The sequence below is a fragment of the Callithrix jacchus genome, chromosome 8, assembly GCF_049354715.1.
Source record: "Callithrix jacchus isolate 240 chromosome 8, calJac240_pri, whole genome shotgun sequence".
In the NCBI taxonomy this organism is placed as follows: domain Eukaryota; kingdom Metazoa; phylum Chordata; class Mammalia; order Primates; family Cebidae; genus Callithrix; species Callithrix jacchus.
In genome coordinates, this window is record NC_133509.1 from 126,620,493 (window position 1) to 126,644,895 (window position 24,403).

Consider the following 24,403-nt stretch of genomic DNA (forward strand, 5'->3'; position numbering starts at 1 on the left):
TTCAGTGCTTCCAACTGCTGTTTTTTTGTGGGGGTGGGACCAGTCGAGCCAGATCACCTGGCTCCCTGTCTCAGAGCCTCTTCTTTTTTTTTTCCTAGTTGAACAGTCAACTCTCTCCCAGGTGTTCCAGTCGCCTGCTGAAAAGGTGCCAGAATCTGTGTAATTTCCCCTGCGGTGACCCACTGCGCTGGGTGAAACAGCAGTGTTGAGATTCACAGCACTTTTATGCCCGGGAATCTCCCCATCTGGCTCCCCACTTCAGTCCCCTTTTCAATCAGCTGAATTGGTGACTCTGCCTTCCCAGAGCTCCAAATGCCAACTAAAAGGGCATCCAGTCCCGTATACTCCGTACTGAGAACCGCCATGATGGGGCATCAGCAAAACAGCTGCACTGGCCAAAAGAGTCGTGCTGGCAACCTGTGGGGCTCCTCCGCTGGGAATCTCCTGGTCCGTGGGCAACAAAAATTCATCTAGAAGTGTGACGTCCACTCACTCTCTGCACTTTCACTGGGAGCTACAATCCTGAGCTGCTGCTAACTGGCCATCTTGGATCTCTCTCCAAGACTCAGAAATTAAAAGACAATTTTAAACCACAGTCAACCAAATTTATTTCTGCTAAAATAAATATAATCCTACCATGAAGAACAGAAATTTTCATCATCCTACTGCCTCAAGAAACTAAAGAATGGTGACCCAGGCTGATGCAATGGTTCATGCCTGTAATCCCAACTCTTTGGGAGGTCAGGAGTTCTAGACCAGCCTGGCAAACACAGCAAAGTCTTGTCTCTACTAAAAAATAAAAAGAAAAACAAAAAAATTAGTTGGGATGGTAGCAGGTGCCTATAATCCCAGCTACTCAGGAGGCTGAGGCATGGGAATCACTTGAACTTGGGAGGCAGAAGTTGTAGTGAGCCAAGATTATGCCACTGCACTCTAGCCTGGGTGACAGAGAGAGATTCCTTCTCAAAAAAAAAAAAAAAAAAAAAAAAAAAAAAAACAAACAAAGAATGGTGACCAAGAAACAAATCCCACAACATAGAATATGAAAATCAATACTGAATAAACATCACCACCATTTAAAAGTCATATTCTATTTGGTGATTTACTTTGGCAGAGAATCAGATAGGTTTCTATCCTTTGAGAAGACATACAGAACTTGCTTTCTAGACATCTACTACCATTATCAGAGTCCTACAGTTTAATATAATTATTATTGTAATTGTTTTTAGATTTTTTTATAGATTAAAAATTTAAAAAGAAAAAAGAAAAAAAAATCCACTAGAAGATCACTAAAACTGTAGGCCACATTCAGCTTCCTATAATTCTTTACCTACAAAATAAAATCCAATTTAGGAGGCTCCATTAACTCTTTTCATATCTTTCTAAATCTAAAACCTGTATTTCAAAATAAACATGGTATGTCACATGGATCCACTTTTCATAATTCTTTCAACTCAATGTTTTAGCCAAAACTTCAAACATTTGAAACTTTGAATAAAAATTATACCTTATGGACCAAGACAACATTAGAAAATGCCCTCAGACATTTTGTCAGGTACTTTCCTCATTACACCCAACCAAATGCAGAAAGGAAATATCAATTATTCAAAAGCTGACATTTATTGCAAATTTCTGAAATTCTTCATAAGCAAATATTTGATAAACAAAAATGGAAAATTTTACTAGGTTATACAGTTTCCACCTAGCTATTGAGTACATTAGTATCAGAGAAATTCATGTAACTATATTCAAATAGATCTTCAGTTTAGCTTCTTTTCAGACCACAATTATATAACTTGTTCAAAATCCCACTGGTTTCTTCTTAACGGTCTGGTAAGAGATGAAACTGATATATTTCTGAGGCCATTTGTCTAGGAGTTCTGTTTTTAAAAATCATGCTAAACTAAATGAAAGCCAAACATTAATGTTACATTCTAACCTGGCTGCAGCTATTTGTGTTGATCTGAAAGCTTACAAGTAAATACACTGTTAGGAACAAACACTGTGCAAGCTGTCAGCCATCAGTGTGAATCCTTCCATGGTTTCCTTTCATCACCCAGCTTGATTATGATTTCCTTTTCCGTGCTGTAAGTGGGTAAAGGTCAAGAAATGCCTAGGCAAATACAAAGAGAAGTGATTTTGGCATAGAATCTCATTTTTTATTACCAGCTCCTAATGTTTTTCTCACAATATGAGCACCTGTTAGCAGAAGACTGTATTTCTATTTATAGCTCCACATAAAGCTTCAAGGAAACAACCAATGTATTAGCTATATTCAGTAACTCCTCACCGGAAAAAGGCTTAAGTAAACACTAATTAAAACATTTAGGATCATGGCCAGGCACGGTGGCTGACACCTGCAATCCCAACACTTTGGGAGCCCGAGGCAGGCAGATCAAGAGATCAGTAGATAGAGATCATTCTGGCCAAGAAGGTGAAATCCCCATCTCTACTAAAATACAAAAAATTAGCCAGCATGGTGGTGTGCACCTGTAGTCCCAACTACTCAGGAGGTTGAGGCAGGAGAACCACTTGAACCTGGGAGCTGGAGGTTGCTGTGAGCCAAGATTGCGCCACAGCATTCCAGCCTGGTGACAGAGCAAGACTTTGTCTCGAAAAAAAAAAATAATTATATATATATATATATATATATGGGATCTCAGTTGTATCAATACTTCTCTACCTGAAAGCTCTTTTAAATGAAAAGGTTTTCTTTTTATTGTTTTATTTACCTAGGATTCTAAGAAACTGAGAAATCATAGCTTTCCCATAAATTATACATCATACATATTGTAAGAATATAGAAAATTAGATTAAATGATTACAAACTGAGTTAAATACCTAACTACATATATTAAATTTGGAAATTGAAAGCATTAATAGAATACGGAAACGTGCTAAAATAAAGCTGTGGCTTTTAAAATAAACAATAAAGCCTGTTATTTATTACCTAAAAGCCAGTACACAGATTTACTTATTTGGTACCCACTAAAATAGTTGCATTTGCAGAGGATATTTGGGGCAGTGAAACTGTATTATAATGATGAATACATATCATCACACACTTGTCAAAACCTACAGAATGTATAACACCAAGAGGGAACCCTAATGTAAACCATGAACTTTGGATAATGATGTTTCGGAGCAGGTTCATCGACTGTAACAAATGTACCATTGTGGTGCAGGACACTGACAGTGTGGGAGGCTGTTGAAGGCTTTGTAGGGGAAGAAAGGAAATTTCTATCTTCCTCTCAATTTTTCTGTTAACCTAAAACTGCTCTTTAAAAAAAGTATATTTTTAAAAACAAATTTTAAAAGTTATTTGTCTCAGATTCAAAATATTATCACACAAATTTTAAAAGTTATTTGTCTCAGATTCAAAATATTATCACACAAGGTGATTAATATTCAAAGTCCATGTGAGCATTGACCTATATGCCATTTTCTACAAATCTAAAACAAAAACATTTCAAAATGTTCAGTGGCAGAGAGTATTGGTACCATAAAATAAAGGCAGTAGAAGCAAAGGGGATATAAAATATGGACATTTTGTAGCTTGAGGAGACACCACCTAGGGAAAAGAGAATTAAGTGTTTATTAGGGAAAACATTAATGATATACATGGAATATAGGGGCTGGAATGAAGAAGACATGCTTAGGTTATAGCAAGGTATACTCCCGGCCTAAAATATCACCATCTATCTCTGCACCTGTGGGATAAAGAAAGAATGGGGGAAGAAAAAGGAAGACTGAGAACACAAAGCACTTACACTACTTATAGCAAAATTAGTACAAAATTAGTAAAATTGATTACATTTTCTTATCAAATTTTCTATCAGATACATTATACACTGTAATTACAGCCCCCGTAAATTGACAAATGTATTGATTTGTCTCTTCTCATTGGTAGCAAATTGAAATCATAATCAGTAAATAAAGTGAGATTTTCTAAAATCAGTTGTAATGTCATTAGTCTCTCCAAAAAGCTGTTCTTTCTGGCCACAGCTCTATGGTCAATAAAGGTGAAATTATTTCCAAATACTGAGTTCTAATAAGTACTGGAAAGAAAACTGTAATAGAAAATATTTGTTACACAGTATAATCAGGTACAGTTATGAAAAAACATGGGAAACTAAAAACAAAAAGTGATTATCATAAAAGACTGAATTTGCTATTTAAGCTCATTTAATTATGAGAATTAGGATGGACCATATAGATGATACTATTATTTTAACTCTAAATGGAACAAATAGTAAAATATTTGAGGGAAGAAAACAGCAAAGTATGTATATTCTGGGTTTACAATTAAACTTCAACTTTCTGGTGTTTTATTCCTGCCAAAATGTAGTTTTCTATTTCTGAAGTTTCTTGGAGATAAGTAGCTTACAAAGTGATAATGTGATATTATATGGGTAAAAAAATTATAAAACACAGGGTAAAAACTTTCTCCAAATATAGGAAAGAGTTGAAATGGTTCAATTCACTTTTACCAAGTGAAAATATATAGCAAGAGGTAAACAGTGGAGCCAAGGTATCTAATCAATAATGCCTAGCACTGAAATGATGGTAAAGTCTTCTAAATGTCAATAGTACTAATAGAGACTTGATATACCAGGTTTTCAATATCTAAGTAAAGCTTAAAATACAAAAGCAAAAACATAATATAGAAAGAACTATCTATGGTTGATATTCTCAGACTTTATAATTTATTTAGTCGTCCTAATAATACTGTCCTTTGATTTTACTGTCTGTATCTCTTGTTGCAGTTTTAAAACATTTCCTTTACTTTGGATTTCTGATAAAAAAAATTCATTACATCTTCTTTTCAAATTTTCTATCAGATACATTATATACTGTAATTATAGCCCCCATAAATTGACAAATGTATTGATTTGTCTCTTCTCATTGGTAGCAAATTGAAATCATAAGTCTTCTAAAAGAATGTCCAGTTCTTCCCAAATTAATGTGTGAAGTCTTCAAGATGGATTTAATTTGTGCCACTTGATAACAACCTTTTCTGGATTTATTACTGTCTCTTTCCACTGGTTCACTGCTTCAATGTTATTACTGTCTTCACTTATCCAAACCTGTAAAGGAACAGTAAGTACAATCATTTAACTTGACACAATAATAATAATGGAGTTCAGACAGTTACTCTTATTGATGGAAGAAATTTGGAAGTTTGGTTTATATATTTTGAATTAAACATCTTTCTTTTTTCCAAAAGTCAGTTTGATTTCTCTATTTGACATTTAAATGCTAAAACATTTAACCTGTTTAGTCATTCTCAAGACTAGTTTATAAGGTTCAATTTAATTCAGAAATTCAAGGTAAAATATTACAAAATCATTTCCTCCAGAACAGTTATTAGTGTCCTTTCCTATTCAATAAATCTTGGAGCTCAACTTAAAACTGACCCCAACCACTCAAAAAAATTTTTCTAAAGATCAATTAAACTGAGGCTAATCGTGATTTAAATTAGATTGGGAAGGAATGTGCACTTTAAAGCACACTTTACATGAAATAAGCTGTGATCTCAATTAAAATCTAATAAATAGTCATTCTTGATCGATAGTAATTTCATAGTATCCATCACTTATGTAACTTTAATTCACTACATGAATTTAATTCACACTACATGTGAATGCATACATAGTATTATGCAAATGTGATATGCAATGTAAGACATCACAATAATTATATTATTATGAAGACAAGGAATAAAAAACTTGAATTCTCACCTTACCTCTAGCACTAACAAATTACTTTACCTTGGAGTTAACTTCTCTGAGATTCAGTTTCTAAGAGATTGGAGCAGGTAATTGGTTTAAACCTTTTTCCTTTTTTTTCTTGGTCCAAAGAACCTTCCTTTCAAATGAAATCTTACAAATAACCCCAGTATATAAAACAGGCAACATTAGAGCACTTTCACCGATACAGGGGTGGAGACCTTGAGTTCACCTTTGGCTACCCCATTATGGTTCCTTCTAAGGCTACCAGATAAGCCATAGGGAGCAGATGACCAGCAAGAACCTTTCCAGAATTATTCTTCTAACTGGAATCTCAACCAAGAGAAAGGAATCACCACAAAAGTTATCATGAAAATCATCTCATGTAGATTTCCTATTTCATCCATACCATCCTATTCCATCCATACCATTAAGGTGAGGCTTGATGATATAGGAAAACTTTAACTGAATTGACTTCATAGGCTTAATGGCTTTCAAAAGTATGCTGGTTATATGTATTCTTGAATTCAAGCTCTTTTCCAAATAATAGATAATAAACAAAACAACATTTTTATTATCATTTTAGGTAAAAATATATATTAAGAAGTAAATCAAGGGGCTGATATCAATCTTTGAAAATTCATATATAATTTGAGGATTTCAGGTAGACTGTTAATAATATCTTGTCAAGTTGAAGCTTTTAAACCAATAATATCGATTTTGGAATTTAAATGTGGTTCAAACAACTGTAATCAAAGTAAAAGATAATGGACAGCTACCGCTAGTTTATTAAGAGTAAGGAAACAAGTTCCTAGAGGACTGGCAAGTTAGTAAGTGTTATGTTGTTTTCACAAATTGTACCAAGATTTTAAAAATAATTCAGACAGTAGTATTAACTATCTAAATAATATCACAACCACTGTTAAAATTGACATGTTCTAGCAATTCAAAACTAACATAACTCAGGTAAGAGCATATAAAAAGTCCCCCTGTTAAACATTAAATCAAAGATTAAACAGAACAATTTGATACTCAAAGCCTTAAGAGATTTGATTTAAATACTTAATGTTCCCTCCTTCCACAAGTCAGTAGTACTGAAAGACTGATAAATTCTCATAGTTTTTAAAGTCAAAAAGAATAAGACATATTTAAAGATAAACCTGATTGCTCAGAAATACCAACTATTTTTATTAAAGCAAAAAGCCTGACAAGATTTGATTTTTGTAGCAACACTGAATTTTGATTTATGATGCTGAAGAACTGTACTCTATTCGACTTCAATATTGTCCTTTATTCTCTTTGTTAACCGACTGTTTAAATGCATAGAAAAATACAAAGAAGGATACAAACTCCCTACTAACCTGGCCCACAAAGTGTTTTCTTCTTACAGAGCTTCGACTGTAAAGCTTAATGAGAAAAACAATTTCTTTCTCACTCTGTATAAGTGGAAAAATCATAGTCTCTCCCCACTTGACTCTTCCATTGGAGGCCTTCAGTAAGCGTGTCTTTTTCTTATAAATCAACTCTCCTGAGCTAAACATTCCCACCTTCACAAAAAAACCTAAAACATAAGAAATACTGGTTCATAAAATGTTATTCAAAATACCATATAAAGGTGTGTATATATACATCCAAGTTTGAATTTATAACATTTATTGTAAAAACATAAATAAGTCACTTTTAAATGTTTGATGAACTACTGCCATAACAGAAAAGAGCTCTAGTTAACTTTATAACTTTGGCATACTTTACGACTGTAACTTTAAATGAACTTAATCTTCTCATGGCTGAATGCCATGAAAGACTGGAAACGGAGGCATAAACAACAATCAGAGTAAAAGAGTGCACACTGAAAGGATCACACTAAAGAGAGGCACCAACTCTTTGGACAGCTGGAGGTACTTATTTCACAGTTTTATATAGGTAAAACGCTTTGCCTGAGACTCAAGAAGTATACGCCCACTAGATAAAATCTATACTTCAAATAAATTTGAGAGGCAGAACTTCCAGTAATGGTAGAATAGCTTGTATGAACGAACCTGCCCAGAAATAACAATTACAAACTTTGAAAAAAATTTAAAAACACTAAAAGCAGAAAGAAATTGGAGGAGGTCAACTTGTAAAAGATGGGAACTTCACTGGGTAAAACTCAGGTTGATATAGCTTCTCATCTAAGCATACTTCCCTATCTGACTGATGCACAATGCCTACAGCTCAAGAAGTACAGTCTAACTAATTGGAGGTGAGAGAGCTGGGGCTGCCAGGAAAGCAAGAAAGTGAACAGAGAAGTCCCAGAAAGGAGGGAGCCACAAAGTGAGGGCTGATACCTGACCATCAGACAGACAGAATGAAGAGCTGAGGTCACCCTGATGAGCTGTTTCATTTAAAGGAAGCATGCCATAAACTGCATTTGTTGTCCTTGTTTCCTAGAATTAATTGTGTATAGTCCTGATGACTCATCCCAAGTTAGATTTTATTTGCTTACATTTATTTTAGGATTTTCCATCTATCTACGTAGGTGACATTAATCTATAATTATTTTTTGTGTGCGCTATCCATTCTGTTTTGGTATCAAGAATATGCTGACCTCACAAAATTACTTTTTCCACCTTCTTTTTATGCTTCAGAACAGCTTACACACAATAGAAATTTTATGTTCCTTGAAAGTTTGGTAGAATCTTCCAGTACAATTACCTTGGCATAGTGCTTTTATTAGAGGCAGTTCTTTACCTTTTCATGGTTATTCTTTTATTCAGATTTTCTTCCTTAAGATTCTACTTTCAACCACCAAATTTCTTAGGAAGTCATTTATTACATAGATATCCAAATAAATTGGTATAACTACATATGGTATTGCCTTATATATGATAGAATCTCTTCTGAATTTGAAATTATATCTTCTTCATTGTTCAGAATCTCATTCATGTTTTCTCTATTTTTTCACTTGAACCTGCTATAGATTTGTCTATTTTATGATACTTTCAAAGAAATAGCTTTTTATTAATTATGCCTGCGTTTGTCTCCATACTTGTCATCTTCGACTTTAGCTTTAACACCTTACTTCTAATTTCTTTGAGTTTGTTGTTTTTCTAGCTTCCTGAATTGAATGCTCAGTCTCATTTATTTTTAGTCTTTCTAGTTACAGTGAACATGCATTGCTTTTGCCTGTCCCCAGATAGTTCTCTTCCTTTACTAAGGAAAAGGGGCACTCCTACCCACTCAAATCTCCAGGACTAGACAACCAAAGTATCACAACCCCTTGTTGTACACAAAACACAGGGAGGGAAAAGTGTTTCTAGGTTTGTTTTTGATATTTTTGGCTTATATATATGTGTATTTTTTTACAATTATGTTTCCAGTTAGCAGGGCATTCCACAAAGGGCAGAGCCCTAGAAAGAGGATAAATTATTTCAGGTGGAAAAATATAACTGAGAATCCTCTACACATTCAATCTGTATGAACTGATGAGATAAACAAAAGACAGTATCGAAGGCAGAGAGGTCATAACCAGATAACACTCAGGAGACCACTGTGTTAAGCAGGCACAATGGCTAAAATTTGAAATCTTTTAATTTTAAATTAAAAGTAACTAAGTTAAATAATAAAAGTTACTAAGATTTTAATTGCCATTGTAAGAAATGTAAATACTTTCTATTATCAATACTTTCTGAAGATTCTCCTTTGAACAATTGATATACTTACTCAAAGTCAGAGGTGTTGATGAGCTTGGAAGGCACTGTGCCTCAAGAATTTGTAACTGAATTCTGCTGTTTACTGCTTGAAAACAAGTCCCCAATTCAAGTTCTGCATGGCAAACCTGCATATCAAAAAAGTGGCATTTGGTAGCTGAGAATAATGTTTTTAGGATGATTCAAAAATTCAAAGACAAAGGGCTAAGGTTAGAAATTTTGAAAGTATTCCTTTCTAATGATATTCAAAACTATAAGTTACAAGAGAAGGTTAAGAAGATAAATACCGAGTTCTTTAGAGTACTCATTTGCATGGATTCTGAAAATACAGGTTATGTCTATGTACTGAAACTTCAAAATCAGTGATGCCCAAAGCCAATTCAAATTAAAAACAAATTAAATTCATAAGCAGTGTCACTGGAGAAAATGCTGGTGAAATTTACACAGAAGGAACACACTTTCAAAAGAACTAAATGTAGTCAAATTATTTTTAAAGAACACATGAAATATGATTAAAAAGTTATCTATGAAAATCATCATTTTTTTTTCTAATTATAGAGATCAGAGTAGGTGCCACCAAAATCAGAAGACAGAGGGTTACAGCAATAAATAGCTCTGTGGATTAAGGGTTGAATTACTACACTGAATGGAAGCAAGCTAAAGAAAGTTGGCAAGAAAGAAGCTAGTCAAAGGGATGAGGCAGTAAATAATAAGGAAAAGGTCAAAGAAAATCTGAGGCAAACAGTAAAATGAAGGAGACTTAGAGAAGCGGAAAAATTAAAATGTGTTCTTCAGTACTGCTGACCTACAGCCGAAGAAAGGTGGTCATTTGTCAGTAAAATACAGCACAAGCCAGACTACTTAGGTGGATTCCAAGGTCCTTGGACTGAACAATAAAAGGGAGAAACACAAGGTAGCCCAAACACAAAAACACTATTGTTTCCATGCTGAAAAGAGTAACAATAGCAATAAAGTAGGAATACAATGTTTACAGATAGTACTAGAACTCTGCATAGACAGACACAAAAGTCTTTGCTAGTACTGATTCCAGTAAAGTTATAGGACAACTGAATGACACTTGATGAAGACATTTACATTTTATATTGCTCAGTATTCCCCAATAGCTGGCTCATGGCTCAGCCTTTCCATATATATGACACTGACTGAAGCTTGATGTTTTCTTAAAATATGATTCTGTATTGTAAATTAGTTATGCCATAAGAAATGAAAAGATAGAAAATGAAAAGTGAATTGCTTAACAAGTATATACAACCGTTAGAATATAATTTCCCCTTGAAAGTTCTAAATTGATGATAAAACTTGTTATTGGGCAAATGCTGATTTCCAATAAACAAGTGAATTTATTGCTTTTGATTGTAATCAAAATGAGACGGAACTAACAACTTTTCACATGTACTAATTTGGTAGCCATAAAAAAAAAACTTTGCAGATTAAAAAAAAATTGCTGTCCTTGGCATTTAAAAAATACATTTTAAAAGACAGAATCATACTCTTTATAAAACACAAGGAAAACCATGGTTAAAATTTTTTGTTATTTTTTAATCATGGTTTTATACCCACAATGTAATAACACTTATGAAAACATGTAAAGGTGGCAAAACTTCTCTTACTGTTACACAATTGTAGAGTTCACTCTCATAAAATAGAGCACCATTTGGCAATAGGCTTACCATTTCCCAATTGCCAAGGTTATTTCACAAATTCAATTCATGTTCCAGGACAACGATTCAGATCAAGAAAAACTACTTAAAGATTTAAACTATTTAAATCTCATAATAACCAAAAAATTAAAATTCCAATCAATTAGCAGGTATGTACTAACTGAATTTAATAAGCACAAAACTGCTCCTGAATAATGTATCCTTTTACTCAGAAAAGAAAACATTATTAGCCTTCCTGGAAGCCTTGAAATGAAATGTTGAGCACCATCAGAACCTCATGATCTGGTGATGTTTGATAATACCTTCTTGGGGGGACAATACATGGTAGAGTTAGAGAGCTGGCTTTGGAGTCAGACTGCCTCCATTCAAATCCTGACTCTCCAACTACTGGCTGTGAGACCTCAGGCAAGTGCTCCCCCAATCTCCACAACAGGGATAAAGAGCAACAGGGTCATATTTTTGCTGTGACCATTACATCACTTAGCATTGAGGCAGCCATAAGATAAATCTCTATAAATACCAGCTATTTCTTCAGGAAAACGTATTTCTTCCACATTATTCAACATAGAAATTTGAGATCTGAAGTAACTATTTACATTACTATTTGTCAAGGTCAAGAACTCTTTATTGAGTAAAATATTAGGCCTACCCAAAAGTTATACTGTTCATGGTGAAACAGTGGTCCGTGTGGATGGGTAAAGTCCGGCTCTTTGAACAACGCAATTAGAATATTTATTTTTTCCTTCAACACATTAAAACAAAGCATACTATTCTTGCTTTAAGCAATAATATAAAACACTCACGCTTGCTAACATAAACTCACTGGTCTAGTAGAGCCCAAACACTTCTTTCAGGGCACCACTCTATAACCCTAGCACCTGTCATTCAGAAAATATGCAAATATGTATAAGATCTCTGATACATGAAATATGATTTAGTAGAAATTTAGCCATAATTATTCATTCATATTCTCCAGTGCAGATAATAATGCCTCAATTTCCCCAGAAAATACTTTCCCTGAGTTCTCTTCTTACATACTCTGTCTTTAAAAAAAAATTTTTTTTTAAGACAGAGTCTTACTCTGTTGCCAGGCACCAGGCTGGAATGCAGTGGTGCAATCTCGGCTCACTGCAACCTCTGCCTCCCGGGTTCAAGCAATTCTCCTGCCTCAGCCTCTCGAGTAGCTGGGACTACAGGCGTGCACTACCACGCACAGCTAATTTTTGTATTTTTTAGTAGAGACGGGGTTTCACCATGTTGGCTAGGATGGTCTCGATCTCTTGCCCCGTCTCCACCCCCCAAAGTGCTGGGATTACAGGTGTGACCCACCGCGCCCAGCATCTTTAAAATTTTAATATATGAATTATCTATTTGAATAGTGAATTTGTGCCTTCTGTAAACTATGGCTGCAGATTACTATCTACTAAGCTAGAGTCAAAAATGCCAGTGACAAACTCCTGTGATAGTTACAGAACAGCACACTGGGGGTTGAGCTAAAGAACAATAGGCAAGGCTAGGCACAGGGCTCACACCTGTAATCCCAGTGCTGTGGGAGGTTGAGGCAGGAGGATTGTTTGAACTCAGGAGTCTGAGACCAGCATGGGCAATCTAGCAAGACCCATCATCTCTCCTAAAAATTAGCTGGGCATGATGGTGTGCCTATAGTCCTAGCTACTCAGGAGACTGAGGTGGGAGGACTGCTTGAGCTGGGAGACAGAGGAGATAGTGAGCTGTGATTGCATACTGCACTCCATGCTGGGTGACACAGCTTTCTTTCTTCCTCAAAGAAAAAAAAGGAAAGAAAGGACAAGGAAAGGAAAGAGAAGAGGGGAGGGGAAGGGAGTGGAGAGGAGAGGGAAAGAGAAAAGAAAAGGAAAAGGAAAAAGGAGGAAGATGAAGAGAAGAGAAAGAAAAGAAAGTTACAAATGCTTCTACCCCATGTCCCCCAAAATTCTAATTTTTGATAGTTTATGTATAGGCATTTTTTATGGGCAGTTTTTTTAAAGCTCCCAGATGATTCTCATGTGTACTCAGAGTTAAGAAGCACTTCCAGTCACCTTAAATAATTTTGGAAACAGGTGAAATATAAATCCCATATAAATTTAAAATCACATATAGGTTTGACCTTATAAAAACTTATGACTGACCTTTATAAATATCAGCCTAACATTCAATTTATAGAATTGAATTAGAAATTCCTAAACAATTTAAAAACAGTGTTCAGCTGGCTGAGAGAAGCAAAGAGCAGGTCCCATCAGCACTGTTAGGTAATAAAGCTTGTTACCAAAAAAAAAAAGCAGCTGTAAAAACTTCTAATCAATTTATGAGCAGCTGTATAGCTTACTCCTGGTTAAAACAACTTTTGTAATGTATTTCAGGGCAATCTCTGATTGAGTTTGGAACTTATGATTCTTTCTTGTTTTTCCTGTTATCAGCTACTTAAGAAAAACTAAAATAAATAAAGTTATTCATACTTCAGAGTTATTTTCCCTTAAGTATAAAACCTTAATAAGAAATGTGCTAGAATGAGGCTTATTTTCCAATGGAGAAACAAAACAGTTCTGTTAACCTTTTATCAATAATTTCTAAAATATTATTTGAAAATAATAGTATTATTGCTTATTTGAGAGCTTTCCAGATCCTCTAATGTTCTATTCAAGTTATCGTCCAACAAACAAAAACCCATCCACTAAGTAATTCTAAAAGTATGAAATACTCTTAACGTAACATACTATTATCACTTACCGAAATTTTTGAAGGTGGCGTTATATCCAAAGAGTAATCCATTTCCTGTGTGCTAAGGGTTCTGAGTGACAGTGAGCATTCTCCAATGGTTTTCTTCCTGGGAGTCTGGGTTTGAATCTTAAATACAAGCCTTGCAGTTTGTAGACTTTGAAGTTTAATAGCAAATACAAACGTTTCCATAAATTCAATAGCCTTTAAAAAGAAACAACAAGAAAATATAAAATATATAAATAAAAGGCTGATATGCCAATACAAAACAATATTTTATCTTATATTTAGGAAAGGCATATTTAATTCTTTTTACAACAAAAAAAAATCTTTTTAATGTGAATGAAAATAAGAATGGCAATGACTCATTTTTATAGAGTTTATCCTGGATACAACCTTTCTTAATTTCACAAATCATCCTTTAACTTCTTTAGAAACTCAGGTCAACATCAACCCACGCTCACCAGAATATAGCTTTTTCCCTCTGTGAATATTAGATTATTTTCCATCTTTGGTTCTGGCATCTTTCCTGTCATCATCACAATTCTTCAACAGTTCAGGAGAGTGATTCAAGAATCTCATATGCAAGCACTCTCTTGTTCACAATATCTAACTTGTTCACATAAAGAGACTTGAATTATTTCTTTAAAGGAGTTATTTTTTTGTCTAATGAATCTTCCCATCTATCTTAGGCTTCAATCTCTCTTTTGGTGACATTTATTCCACCCTTTCCAATCTGAAAATCAAACTCCTTGATATAGAAGATGAAGGAAAATATGAGTTTAAAATTATACCTTCTCTCCTAAGCACCCATCTCAGTCCGCAAGTCTGTGTTTTCCAGCCTCAGAATATTTTTAAATGCTCTTGCTACTTTTAATATTTTTAAATCCTTGGCTTACCATGGGCTAACATGTTCTTGACACTAGACTGTTCTTTGCCATACACTTCCTTCTTTCCATCTTTAATGCATCCATTTAGAAAGGAGCTTTTTTTCCTTTTGAAAAGGCAAGATATCTGAGCAACTAGCATAAACATTTTGAATACAGGTAATAAAGCAAATACCTTGCTTTAATGTGCTTCACAGATTTACATTTTTTACGAATTGAAGGTTCATGGCAACACTGTGTTGGGTAAATCAGTGTCATTTTTCCAACAGCATGTTTTCACTTCATGTGTATGTCACATTTCGGTACTTCTCACAATAGTTTAAACTCTTTCATTATTATTGTATCTGTTATGGTGACCTGTGATCAGTGATCTTTGATACTACTATTGTAATTGTCCTGGAGCGCCATGAATCATACCTCTATAAGATGGGCAACTTATAAACGTGTGTGTTCTGACTGTTCCAGCAACCAACTGCTCCATTTCTCTCCCTCTCCTCAGGCCTCACTGTTTTCTGAGACACAACAATATTGAAATCAGGCCAATAAACCTAAAACACCCCTAAGTGTTCAAACGAAAGGAAGAAATGTACCTCAAACACCTAAGCTTAGTGAGGAAGATGTTGAAAGCTGAGATAGACCAGAAGATAGGCCTTTTGCACCACTTAAGTTGTGAATGCAAAGGAAAAACTATTGAAGGAAATTAAACGTGCTGCTCCAGTGAACATACAAATAAAAAGTGAAACAGCCTTATTTCTGAGGTGGAGAAAGTTTTATTTGTCTGGATAGAAAATCAAATCAGCCACAACATTCCAGAGCAAGGTCCTAACTCTCTTCAATTCTACGAAGACTGAGAGAAGTGAGGAAGCTGAAGAAGAAAAACTGAAAGCTAGTAGAGGTTGGTTCATGAGGTTCAAGGAAAGAAACAGCCTCCAAAACATAAAAGTGCAAGCTGGAGCAGCAAGTGCTAATGCAGAAGCTGCAGCAAGTTATCCAGATCTAGCTAAGAAGGTGGCTACACTCAAGAACAGATTTTCAATGTAAACTAAAGAGCCTTCTGTTGGAAGAAGATGCCATCTGGGACTTTCACAGTTACAGAGGCGTCAAGGCCTGGCTTCAATGCTTCAAAGAACAGGCTGACTCTCTTGTCAGGGGCTAATGCAATCAGTCACTTTGAGTTGAAGCCAACACTCACTTATCATTTTGAAAATCCTAGGGCCCTTAAGTGTTATGCTAAGTTAACTCTGCCTGTGCTCTATAAATGGCACAACAAAGCCTGGATAATAGCAGATCTGTTTACAGAATAGTTCACTAAATATTTTTAGTCTACCATTGAGATCTACTGCTAAAAAAAAAGATTCCTTTCAAAACATTATTGCTCATTGATAATGCACTTAGTTACCCAAGAGCCCTGACAGAGATGTATAAGGAGATGAATGTTATTTTCATATCTACAAATACATCCATTCTGCATCCCATGGATCAAGGAGTAATTTCAACTTTCAAGTGTTAGTACTTAAAAAATAAATTTTGTAAGGCTATGGCTGCCATAGATAGTGATTCCTCTGATGAACCTAGGCAAAAGCAATTGAAAACCTTCTAGAAAGGATTCACCATTTTAGATGCAATTAAGAAAATTCATGATGCATGAAAGAAGGTCAAAAAATTACATTCCCAGGAATCTGGAAGTTTATTCTAACAATCATGGCTGACTTTGAGGGATTCAAGATTTCTGCAGAGGAAGTAGTTGCAGATGTGGTAGAAACAGCAAGAGAACTAGAAATGGATCCTGAAGAAGCAGTTGAATTGCTGCCATCTCAAGATAATATGAACAGATAAGGGGTTGCTTCTTATACATGAGAAAAGAAAGTAGTTTCTGGAGACAGAATCTACTTCTGGTGAAGATGCTATGAATATTGTTGAAATGAAAACAAAGGATTCCGAATATTCCATAAACTTAATTGACAAAAGCAAGAGTAGCATTTGAGAGGATGGATTTTAATTTTGAAAGAAGTTCTGTGGATAAAATTCTATCAAACAGCGTCACATACTACAGGAAACCTTTTTGCGAAAGGAAGAATCAATAGATGTGGCGAACTTCGAGTTGTCTTATTTTAAGAAATTGCCACAGCCACCTCAATCTTCACCAACCACCACCCTGATCATTCAGCAACCATCAACATCAAGGCAAAACCTTCTACCAGCAAAAAGATTACAACTTGCTGAAGACTCATGATCATTAGCATTTTTTTTTAGCAATAAAGCATTTTAAATTAAGGTACGTAGCTTACTTTTTTAGACATAATGCTATCACACTCTTAATGGACTACAGTATAAAGGTAACTTCTGTATGCACTGGGAAACCAAAAAACTCATGTGACCTGCTTTACTGCAATGTTCATTTTAGTGTGGTGGTCTGGAACTGAACCTACAGTATCTCCAAGGTATTCCTATACCGTGCCCAAATTGTTGCTCTTGTTGTAATAGCTTATGTCTGTCTTTACAGCCAGAATTGTCTGTCTGAGAGTCTCACAACTACCGAGCTATCTTTTTCTTGTAGAGTCTCAAGTCATAGAATAACACCAGTTATATATTACACATAAAATGTTTAATGAGCTTGTAAATTAAGCAAGTGTGATGCTTCATTTCACACTTTCCATATTTTGCCAAATAGATGTCTCCCAAACAACTTTATGCATAATAATAAAATTGTAAAATGAAAGATACCACGTTTCAATATGACAACATTTTTTCCTAAGTTAAATTAGTTTTATTTGAAAATCAAAAAGTAAAACTGTGTAATTCAGAAAGTATTTATCTATGAGTGTCAAGGTTATGAGTTAAGGTTTATTCTATCTAGACTTTGAATGATACATACTTTCATAAAGTGAGATCCTAATACACACACACACACACACACACACAACACACATACATACATATATACACATACACACACCCCAATTTTGATCATGACCTTTTTCATGTATCAGACATGTTTTTCCAGGTCCTTAAAAACTCTTCCTAAATATTAGTTTTCATAGCTACCTAGTTTTCTATCACATAGTGTTATGGACTAAATTATACCCCCCCAAAAAGATATGTTGAAATCCTAAGCCACAGTATCTCAGACTGTGAACTCATTTGGAAACAGGGTCACTGCAGATGTGATCAGTGAAGTTAAAAAGAGGTAATAATGAAGTAGGGTGGATCCCTAAGAATTCAGCCATGTGAATACCCAGAACACAGGTATAATGCCATGTGAAGACAGAAGCAGAGACTGGAGTGATCTACAAGCCAGCGAATGTCATGGATTGCTGGCCATTCCAGTCACTAGAAGCGAGGCTTGGAACAGATTCTCCCTCAGAGAAGTAAACAACACTGCTGACATTTTAATTTTGGACTTTCTCCAAAGCTGAAAGAGAGAAAATTCTGTTGTTGTAAGTCACCCAGTTTGTGGTACAGTACTGTGTTACGGTAGCCCAAGGAAACTAATATACATAGGTACACCATTAGGTTTTTCAGCCATTCCTCTGTAAGACATGTTTAGACTTTTTTTCAATTTTTCTTTGAACAAAATTTCTAAGAATATTTTATACATTTTTGTTTGCATTTTAGATTATTTCTACTGAAATAATTTCCAGTTTCAAAGTAGAATTACTGTTTAAAAGTATAAATATTTTAAGGTTTTGACATGTAGTATCAAGATAATTTCAAAGAAGTTGTATGTTCTAGAGAACCTATAAAATTTTTTCTAATTCTACAAAGAAAGGAAAGAAAGAAAGAGAGGAAGAGGCCAGGCACAGTGGATCAGGCCTGTAATCCTAGCACTTTGGGGTAGAGGGATCACGAGGCACATGGATCACAAGGTCAGGATATCGAGACCATCCTGGCTAACACAGTGAAACCTCGTCTCTACTAAAAATACAAAATATTAGCCAGGCATGGTGGTGCGTGCCTGTAGTCCCAGTTACTTGGAAGGCTGAGGCAGGAGAATTGCTTGAAAACTGGAGGCGGAGGTTGCAGTGAGCCAAGATTGCACTACTGCATTCCAGCCCTGGGTGACAGAGCAAGACTCTGTCTCAAAAAAAAAGAAAGAAAGAGAGGAAGAAAGAAACAGAAAGCAATATGTAATTTCAATTTTTATTTCTGTGATTAATAGTGAGAATAAACCTTTTATATGTTTATTAGTCATGTGAATTATCTTATTTTAAAATGACATCTTTGAGAAGATATCTTTTCATTTGCATAGAAAAACAATAATCTTTTAACCTATAACAAATGACAAAAATAAACATGTATTTAAATTAATGTAAAACCTAGGATCTACAAAACCAAACTCAGGATCCTAAGTCCTTCTATTATACTAATTGGAAGTATTTAAAAGAAATTCATTGTGATTGTGATTATGAAATTACTTTTCAAAGCCAAAGTATGTTGGGGGAAAGAGAAGCCAAGATTCATTTCCTTTCACCCCAGAAAAATAAATCAGTTTTTTAGATATTGTTCATCTTCTATATACTTAAGTGAATAAAATACTCTTTTTAAATGCATCTTAATACTAGACAATGAAATATCAATATTTTTGAGACTCAAAGTTGTCTTGAAAAAGCAACAATTCATAGTTGTAGTTTCCCTAAGATAAAACATTTTTTCTGATTTGTTTACATGGATAAAAGTGACGAACATAAGAAAAACAGAAAAGAAATTCAAACAAAAAACAGCCACTTACGTTGGAACCTTCCTTGGCTGAAGATTTGAAATGCACTGGTTTGGACAATGTAAGTATTCCTTTTATAGAAATAGTAGGAGTGTCTCCATAACTAGAGGGCCAACTTAAATCTCTGCACTAAAAATATTAAAAATACAGTTTGAATTTTACAAAGGACTCCGACAACACAAATATTTGATGTATTTCTTGAGTTACTGACTTCAAATAAAAACTATAAAAATAAACTTGTCTACTGATACCTCATGTTGCATCCACATTAATTTTGACATATAATATTCTAGATGTCATGTCAATTTATAATATTCTAGATGTCATGTCAATTTCCCTTGAGCTTAAAAACACACATACTTCCATCATACTACAGATTTCTTAGATGCTTTATTAAATACTATTTTCTGTAAAAATATTATAGAATTCCAAATTTAAAAGATGGCATTGGCCCATTCCCCAGGAAAGGACAACAGTAAATGTTTACAATGTCTAAATATTCAATTTTATAATAAAAGCTGGTATTAACTATACTAATTTACCTGTAAAACTGTGATCCAGATCTGTTCTACTGAAGAATTATAAAACAATTTCACATTCAGTCTCCCAAAGTCTTTTTCATCTCCTGATAGAGTAATTGTATCTGAATTATAAAAGGACAAAGATGTTTCAAATGCCATGCAATCCTTCTAACCTAATTAAGCTTTGATACAAGCCAATATTAATAGCACAATTTTAAAATGGTACAATTATTTCTTAAAGTTCACAATCTAATAAAACAAAAATCACACTTCAATGTTTTCACTGAAGCACTAGAGGTAAGATATATACTGTAAAAAGCTCTCAAGGTTTAAAAACTTAACTCAACTGCAGTGAGGGATTTAAATTAAAACTAGGAAAAATCTTTCCAAATAACATTTATATGGCCTTAATACTGTGTTCTTCTGGAGGCTCCTTCACTAGTACACTTTAAAACAAACAAGATATTCAACTGCTTCACTTCTTAAAAAGCCACACTGGTACCTGAACACTGAGAAATGGACCATGTGATCTGAGTATCCATATGCTGATACCACTACTGACACAGTTTTATTTAGACTTAGTTTATTATATAAACATAGTAGATATCATCATCTAGACTTTTTCACCTTACATACACTTTCAAGTTACTATTGAGTAGAAATAATTATCTTAACAGTATAAAAGAAGAATACTTTATTCCTTACCCAGGCTTCTGTTACTCCCCTGAGAATTTTTCCTTGAGGAAGAACTACTGGGTACACTGGACAATGAATCATGTCTCTATAAGTAAAATTATCCTTTAGTCAGAAATTGCATATGAAACCTTAAGGATTCTGATACTTATGCCTCAATATCTATCCTAGTAACAAACTGCATGCTAACTATTTTGACAGGTCAGAATTTCCCACTTACAGGTAGTAAAGATGAAAAAAAGCTTTTGGTATGTGTTAGGGATATCTTAAATATCTTATAAGATAATATACTAGAAAGCCTTTGCTGTTTTTGGTTTGGTTTTGTAATAAGGAGAATGCTATTACTGCTTAAGTTGCATACCTGAGAATATTAATGAAAATGAGAATTTATTTGGAAATACCCTGCTATCAAAAAAAACTTGTAGAGCAGCAATTATCAAAGCACAGTCCATCTGACCTGAAGCATCTTTATCATTTGGAATTTGGTAGAAATACAAACTCAGGCCCTACTGCAGAGCTAGTGAATTAAAAACTCTGGGGATGAAGCCTGTCATCCTGTGTTTTAACAAGCTCTCCAAACAAGTCTGATGCATGTTAAACAACTGTTGCTATTAAAAAAAAAAAAAAACTATAAAAGTTAACTCAGCTGAGGATTAAAGATTATCTAGAATATATTTACATTTTGTAAAACATATGTATATATATTCACATGGAAACAAGTCCATGAGTCCATATAACAGTATTTTCACATTGCACTTACTCTGAGTTATAGGAAATACAGGGATTTGTTTTATTTTGCTAACTTCTATTTTCTAATTTTAAATAATCAGTTTACTTATATTAAAAAAGAAACATTTTTAAAACATCAAAATAATTCTCAATTCCTTTTCAAAACCAGGAGGACACCGTGTTAATAATAGTGAATAAGGGCTGGGCGCGGTGGCTCATGCCTGTAATCCCAGCACTTTGGGAGGCTGAGGCGGGTGGATCACGAGGTCAAGAGATTGAGACCAACCTGGTCAACATGGTGAAACCCCGTCTCTACTAAAAATACAAAAAATTAGCTGGGCATGGTGGCGCGTGCCTGTAATCCCAGCTACTCGAGAGGCTGAGGCAGGAGAATTGCCTGAACCCAGAAGGTGGAGGTTGTGGTGAGCCGAGATCACGCCATTGCACTCCAGCCTGGGTAACAAGAGCAAAACTCCGTCTCAAAACAAAATAAATAAATAATAATAATAATACTGAGTAAAATCCTACATCTCAAAATAAATATAATTTTTAACAACTAGCTAGCTCTATTCAATAAGGAAAGTTAAACTAATAAGCACTTTTAATTATACCATTTTAAATAAAAATTGTTTTAAAATTCCCTGAGAGCATACCAACTGAGACATAAAATTTATTTTTAAACATTTATTGAAAAAAGAAAAACTACTGCCTTTCAGCAATCAAATAACAGTTTCCTAAAATAATGTACATGGGAAATATCAAGTATTTATTCTTCAGATATCAGAAAAGATACAGATATCAGAATATATTCCTAATATAATTCGTACATTTCTGAATTTTTAATTTGAAAACAAATTATCACAGATAATTAAGTTGATACGATTCATTTACCTGGATGAATCTCTGAGATAAACTTGTAAGATCAAACATAGATTTGCTTAGCCCAGGGGAACCGGGAAGTTTGTTGGTCCTTAAATCACAAACTAGAAAGGGATTTGAGAAAAGTATATATTTTAAAGAAACATATATTTAAGTATATATATAATAAGAAATATATATTTAAGTATATATATAAGAAATATATTTAAGTATATATATAATAAGAAATATATATTTAAGTGTATATATTTAATTATCATGAACTAAATCTCTGCAGCAATACATCATGAATATTATCTGTAAATCTACAGAAGAGATAAAGCCTTCTAATAAAAATTTTGTAACTTAAAAAAATGTTTTTCAATTATTTTATTTTTGCTTGAAAGAAATCAACATAAATCAAACAACGCATTTTCACATCTACATCAAATATCAAACAGGGAAAATTTACTCTTTCCTTTACATTCCCCATTCCTTGATCCAATAAATATAATCTAAGAGTAAATACTCTGTACTAAGTGTAATGCAACTATTTATTATTAATAAGCATGTATTACTTTAAAAAAATCAATACTGAATCCCATGTGCTGCTATATTTCTAGTCTGTATTTTTAGTTTCCCTCCTACACAGCAAGATCTGTGAAGAAAGGAGTTTTGTATGCCAACTGTATATTCTAGCACAGGAGAGAAGGAAGGCAGGCCCTTAAATAGGTATTTCTTCTTTATTTTCAGTACCTCACCCTAAATTCAGTGGGTGATTTACACACACACACACGTAAAACCCTGAAAAACTGAGAATTTTGTGAATCACAGACAAACATGGTAGACTATAATTCAGTCTCAAATATGAAAATTTAAAAGTTCTATATCATTTAAGCAGTTTGTTTATATTTCTAATCATACCATGAGTTCTAAATTCATCATTTTCATTGAATACAGAAAAAATGGAAAAAAATTATTGTATTTAGTACAATGTATCTATGTTGTGGAATTTATGAATAGACAGATGACAAGTGAAACGTATGCAAAATAATCTGGGCTGGTGCGGCCTGTAATCCCAGCAATTTGGGAGGCCAAGGTGGGAGGATTGCTTCAGCCCAGGAGTTCAAGCCCAACCTGGGCAACACGGTGAAACCCCATATCTACAAAAAGTATTTAAAAATTAGTTAGCTGTGGTGGCACATGCCTGTAGTCACAGCTTCTGGTGACGGGGAAGCTGAGGTGTGAGAGTCATGGGAGCCTGGGAGGTTGATGCTGCAGTGAGCTGAGATCACACCACTGCACTCCGACCTTGGCAACAAAGTGAGACTCTGTCTCAAAACAACAACAACAAAAAGAAAAAATACTCTGAAAACAAAACTTCTTTCTATTTTATGTTTTTTATTCCCTTGTACCTGGTATGCAGCTTACTTCTTTCTTTCTCTATTATTATATGTATTCATCATGAACAGCATAATGTTTTAAAGTATATATACACCACAGAATGATTAAATCTAGCTAATTTACAAATGTATTATCTCACAGTTATCACTTTTGAATAATAAAGTATTTTGAGAACACCTAATATCCACTCTTCTAGCACTTTTCAAGAATATGTCATAATTAACTATAGTCCCCATGTTGTACAAAAAAATCTCAGGAGGAAAAAGAAAATGGCATGGTAGGAGCAACTCAGGATTGCAGCTCTCAGTGAAGATGCAGGGGGTGAGTGCAATCTGCATTTCCAGACAGATCTTTGTTGCCCACAGAACGGGGAAATTCCCAGGTGTAGGAGAGACACGGGACGCCAGCGCAGCTGTTTCAGCAGGCGCCACAGCGCAGTGGCACTCCGCACAAAATGCACTGGTCTGGGTGCCCTGTTAAACTGGCAATCTGAGATTTGGGAGGACAGATTAGCATATCCATCTGATTAAACGAGACCTGGACAGTGAGCCAGACCAGGAGATTCCCAGAAAGCGATGTTTGAGCCGGTGCAGTGGGTTGCTGCATGGGAAATCACACAGATACCGGTGCCCTATCAGCAGGCGACTGAAACACCTGGGAGAGAGTCAACCATTCAACTTAAAAAAAAAAAAAAAAAAGGGGGCTCTGAGGCAGGGAGCCAGGTGATCAGGCTCAGTGGGTCCCACCCCCACAGGGACAAA

At 34.6% G+C, this 24,403-nt stretch overlaps 1 protein-coding gene across 7 annotated transcripts in view; it reads right to left on the reverse strand.

Moving 5' to 3' along the window:
- Positions 1-1,925: 1,925 nt before the first annotated feature.
- TC2N (tandem C2 domains, nuclear) overlaps positions 1,926-24,403 on the reverse strand; it is a 67,523-nt gene continuing 45,045 nt past the window's right edge. For 4 of the 7 annotated variants that reach the window (XM_078335631.1, XM_078335628.1, XM_078335629.1 and 1 more), the window contains 9 exons: positions 22,272-22,363; positions 20,664-20,739; positions 19,980-20,080; positions 19,450-19,566; positions 13,846-14,037; positions 9,432-9,546; positions 7,091-7,290; positions 5,013-5,087; positions 1,926-2,113 (listed from right to left, as the gene is read on the reverse strand). In XM_078335631.1, the coding sequence (XP_078191757.1) occupies positions 2,066-2,113; positions 5,013-5,087; positions 7,091-7,290; positions 9,432-9,546; positions 13,846-14,037; positions 19,450-19,566; positions 19,980-20,080; positions 20,664-20,739; positions 22,272-22,363 (1,016 nt within the window). In that variant the 3' untranslated portion in view covers positions 1,926-2,065. Of the gene's footprint in view, positions 2,114-2,915; positions 5,088-7,090; positions 7,291-9,431; positions 9,547-13,845; positions 14,038-19,449; positions 19,567-19,979; positions 20,081-20,663; positions 20,740-22,271; positions 22,364-24,403 lie in introns of those variants that run through there. The other 3 variants (XM_035261293.3, XM_054240296.2, XM_054240297.2) reach the window with 2 other exon arrangements.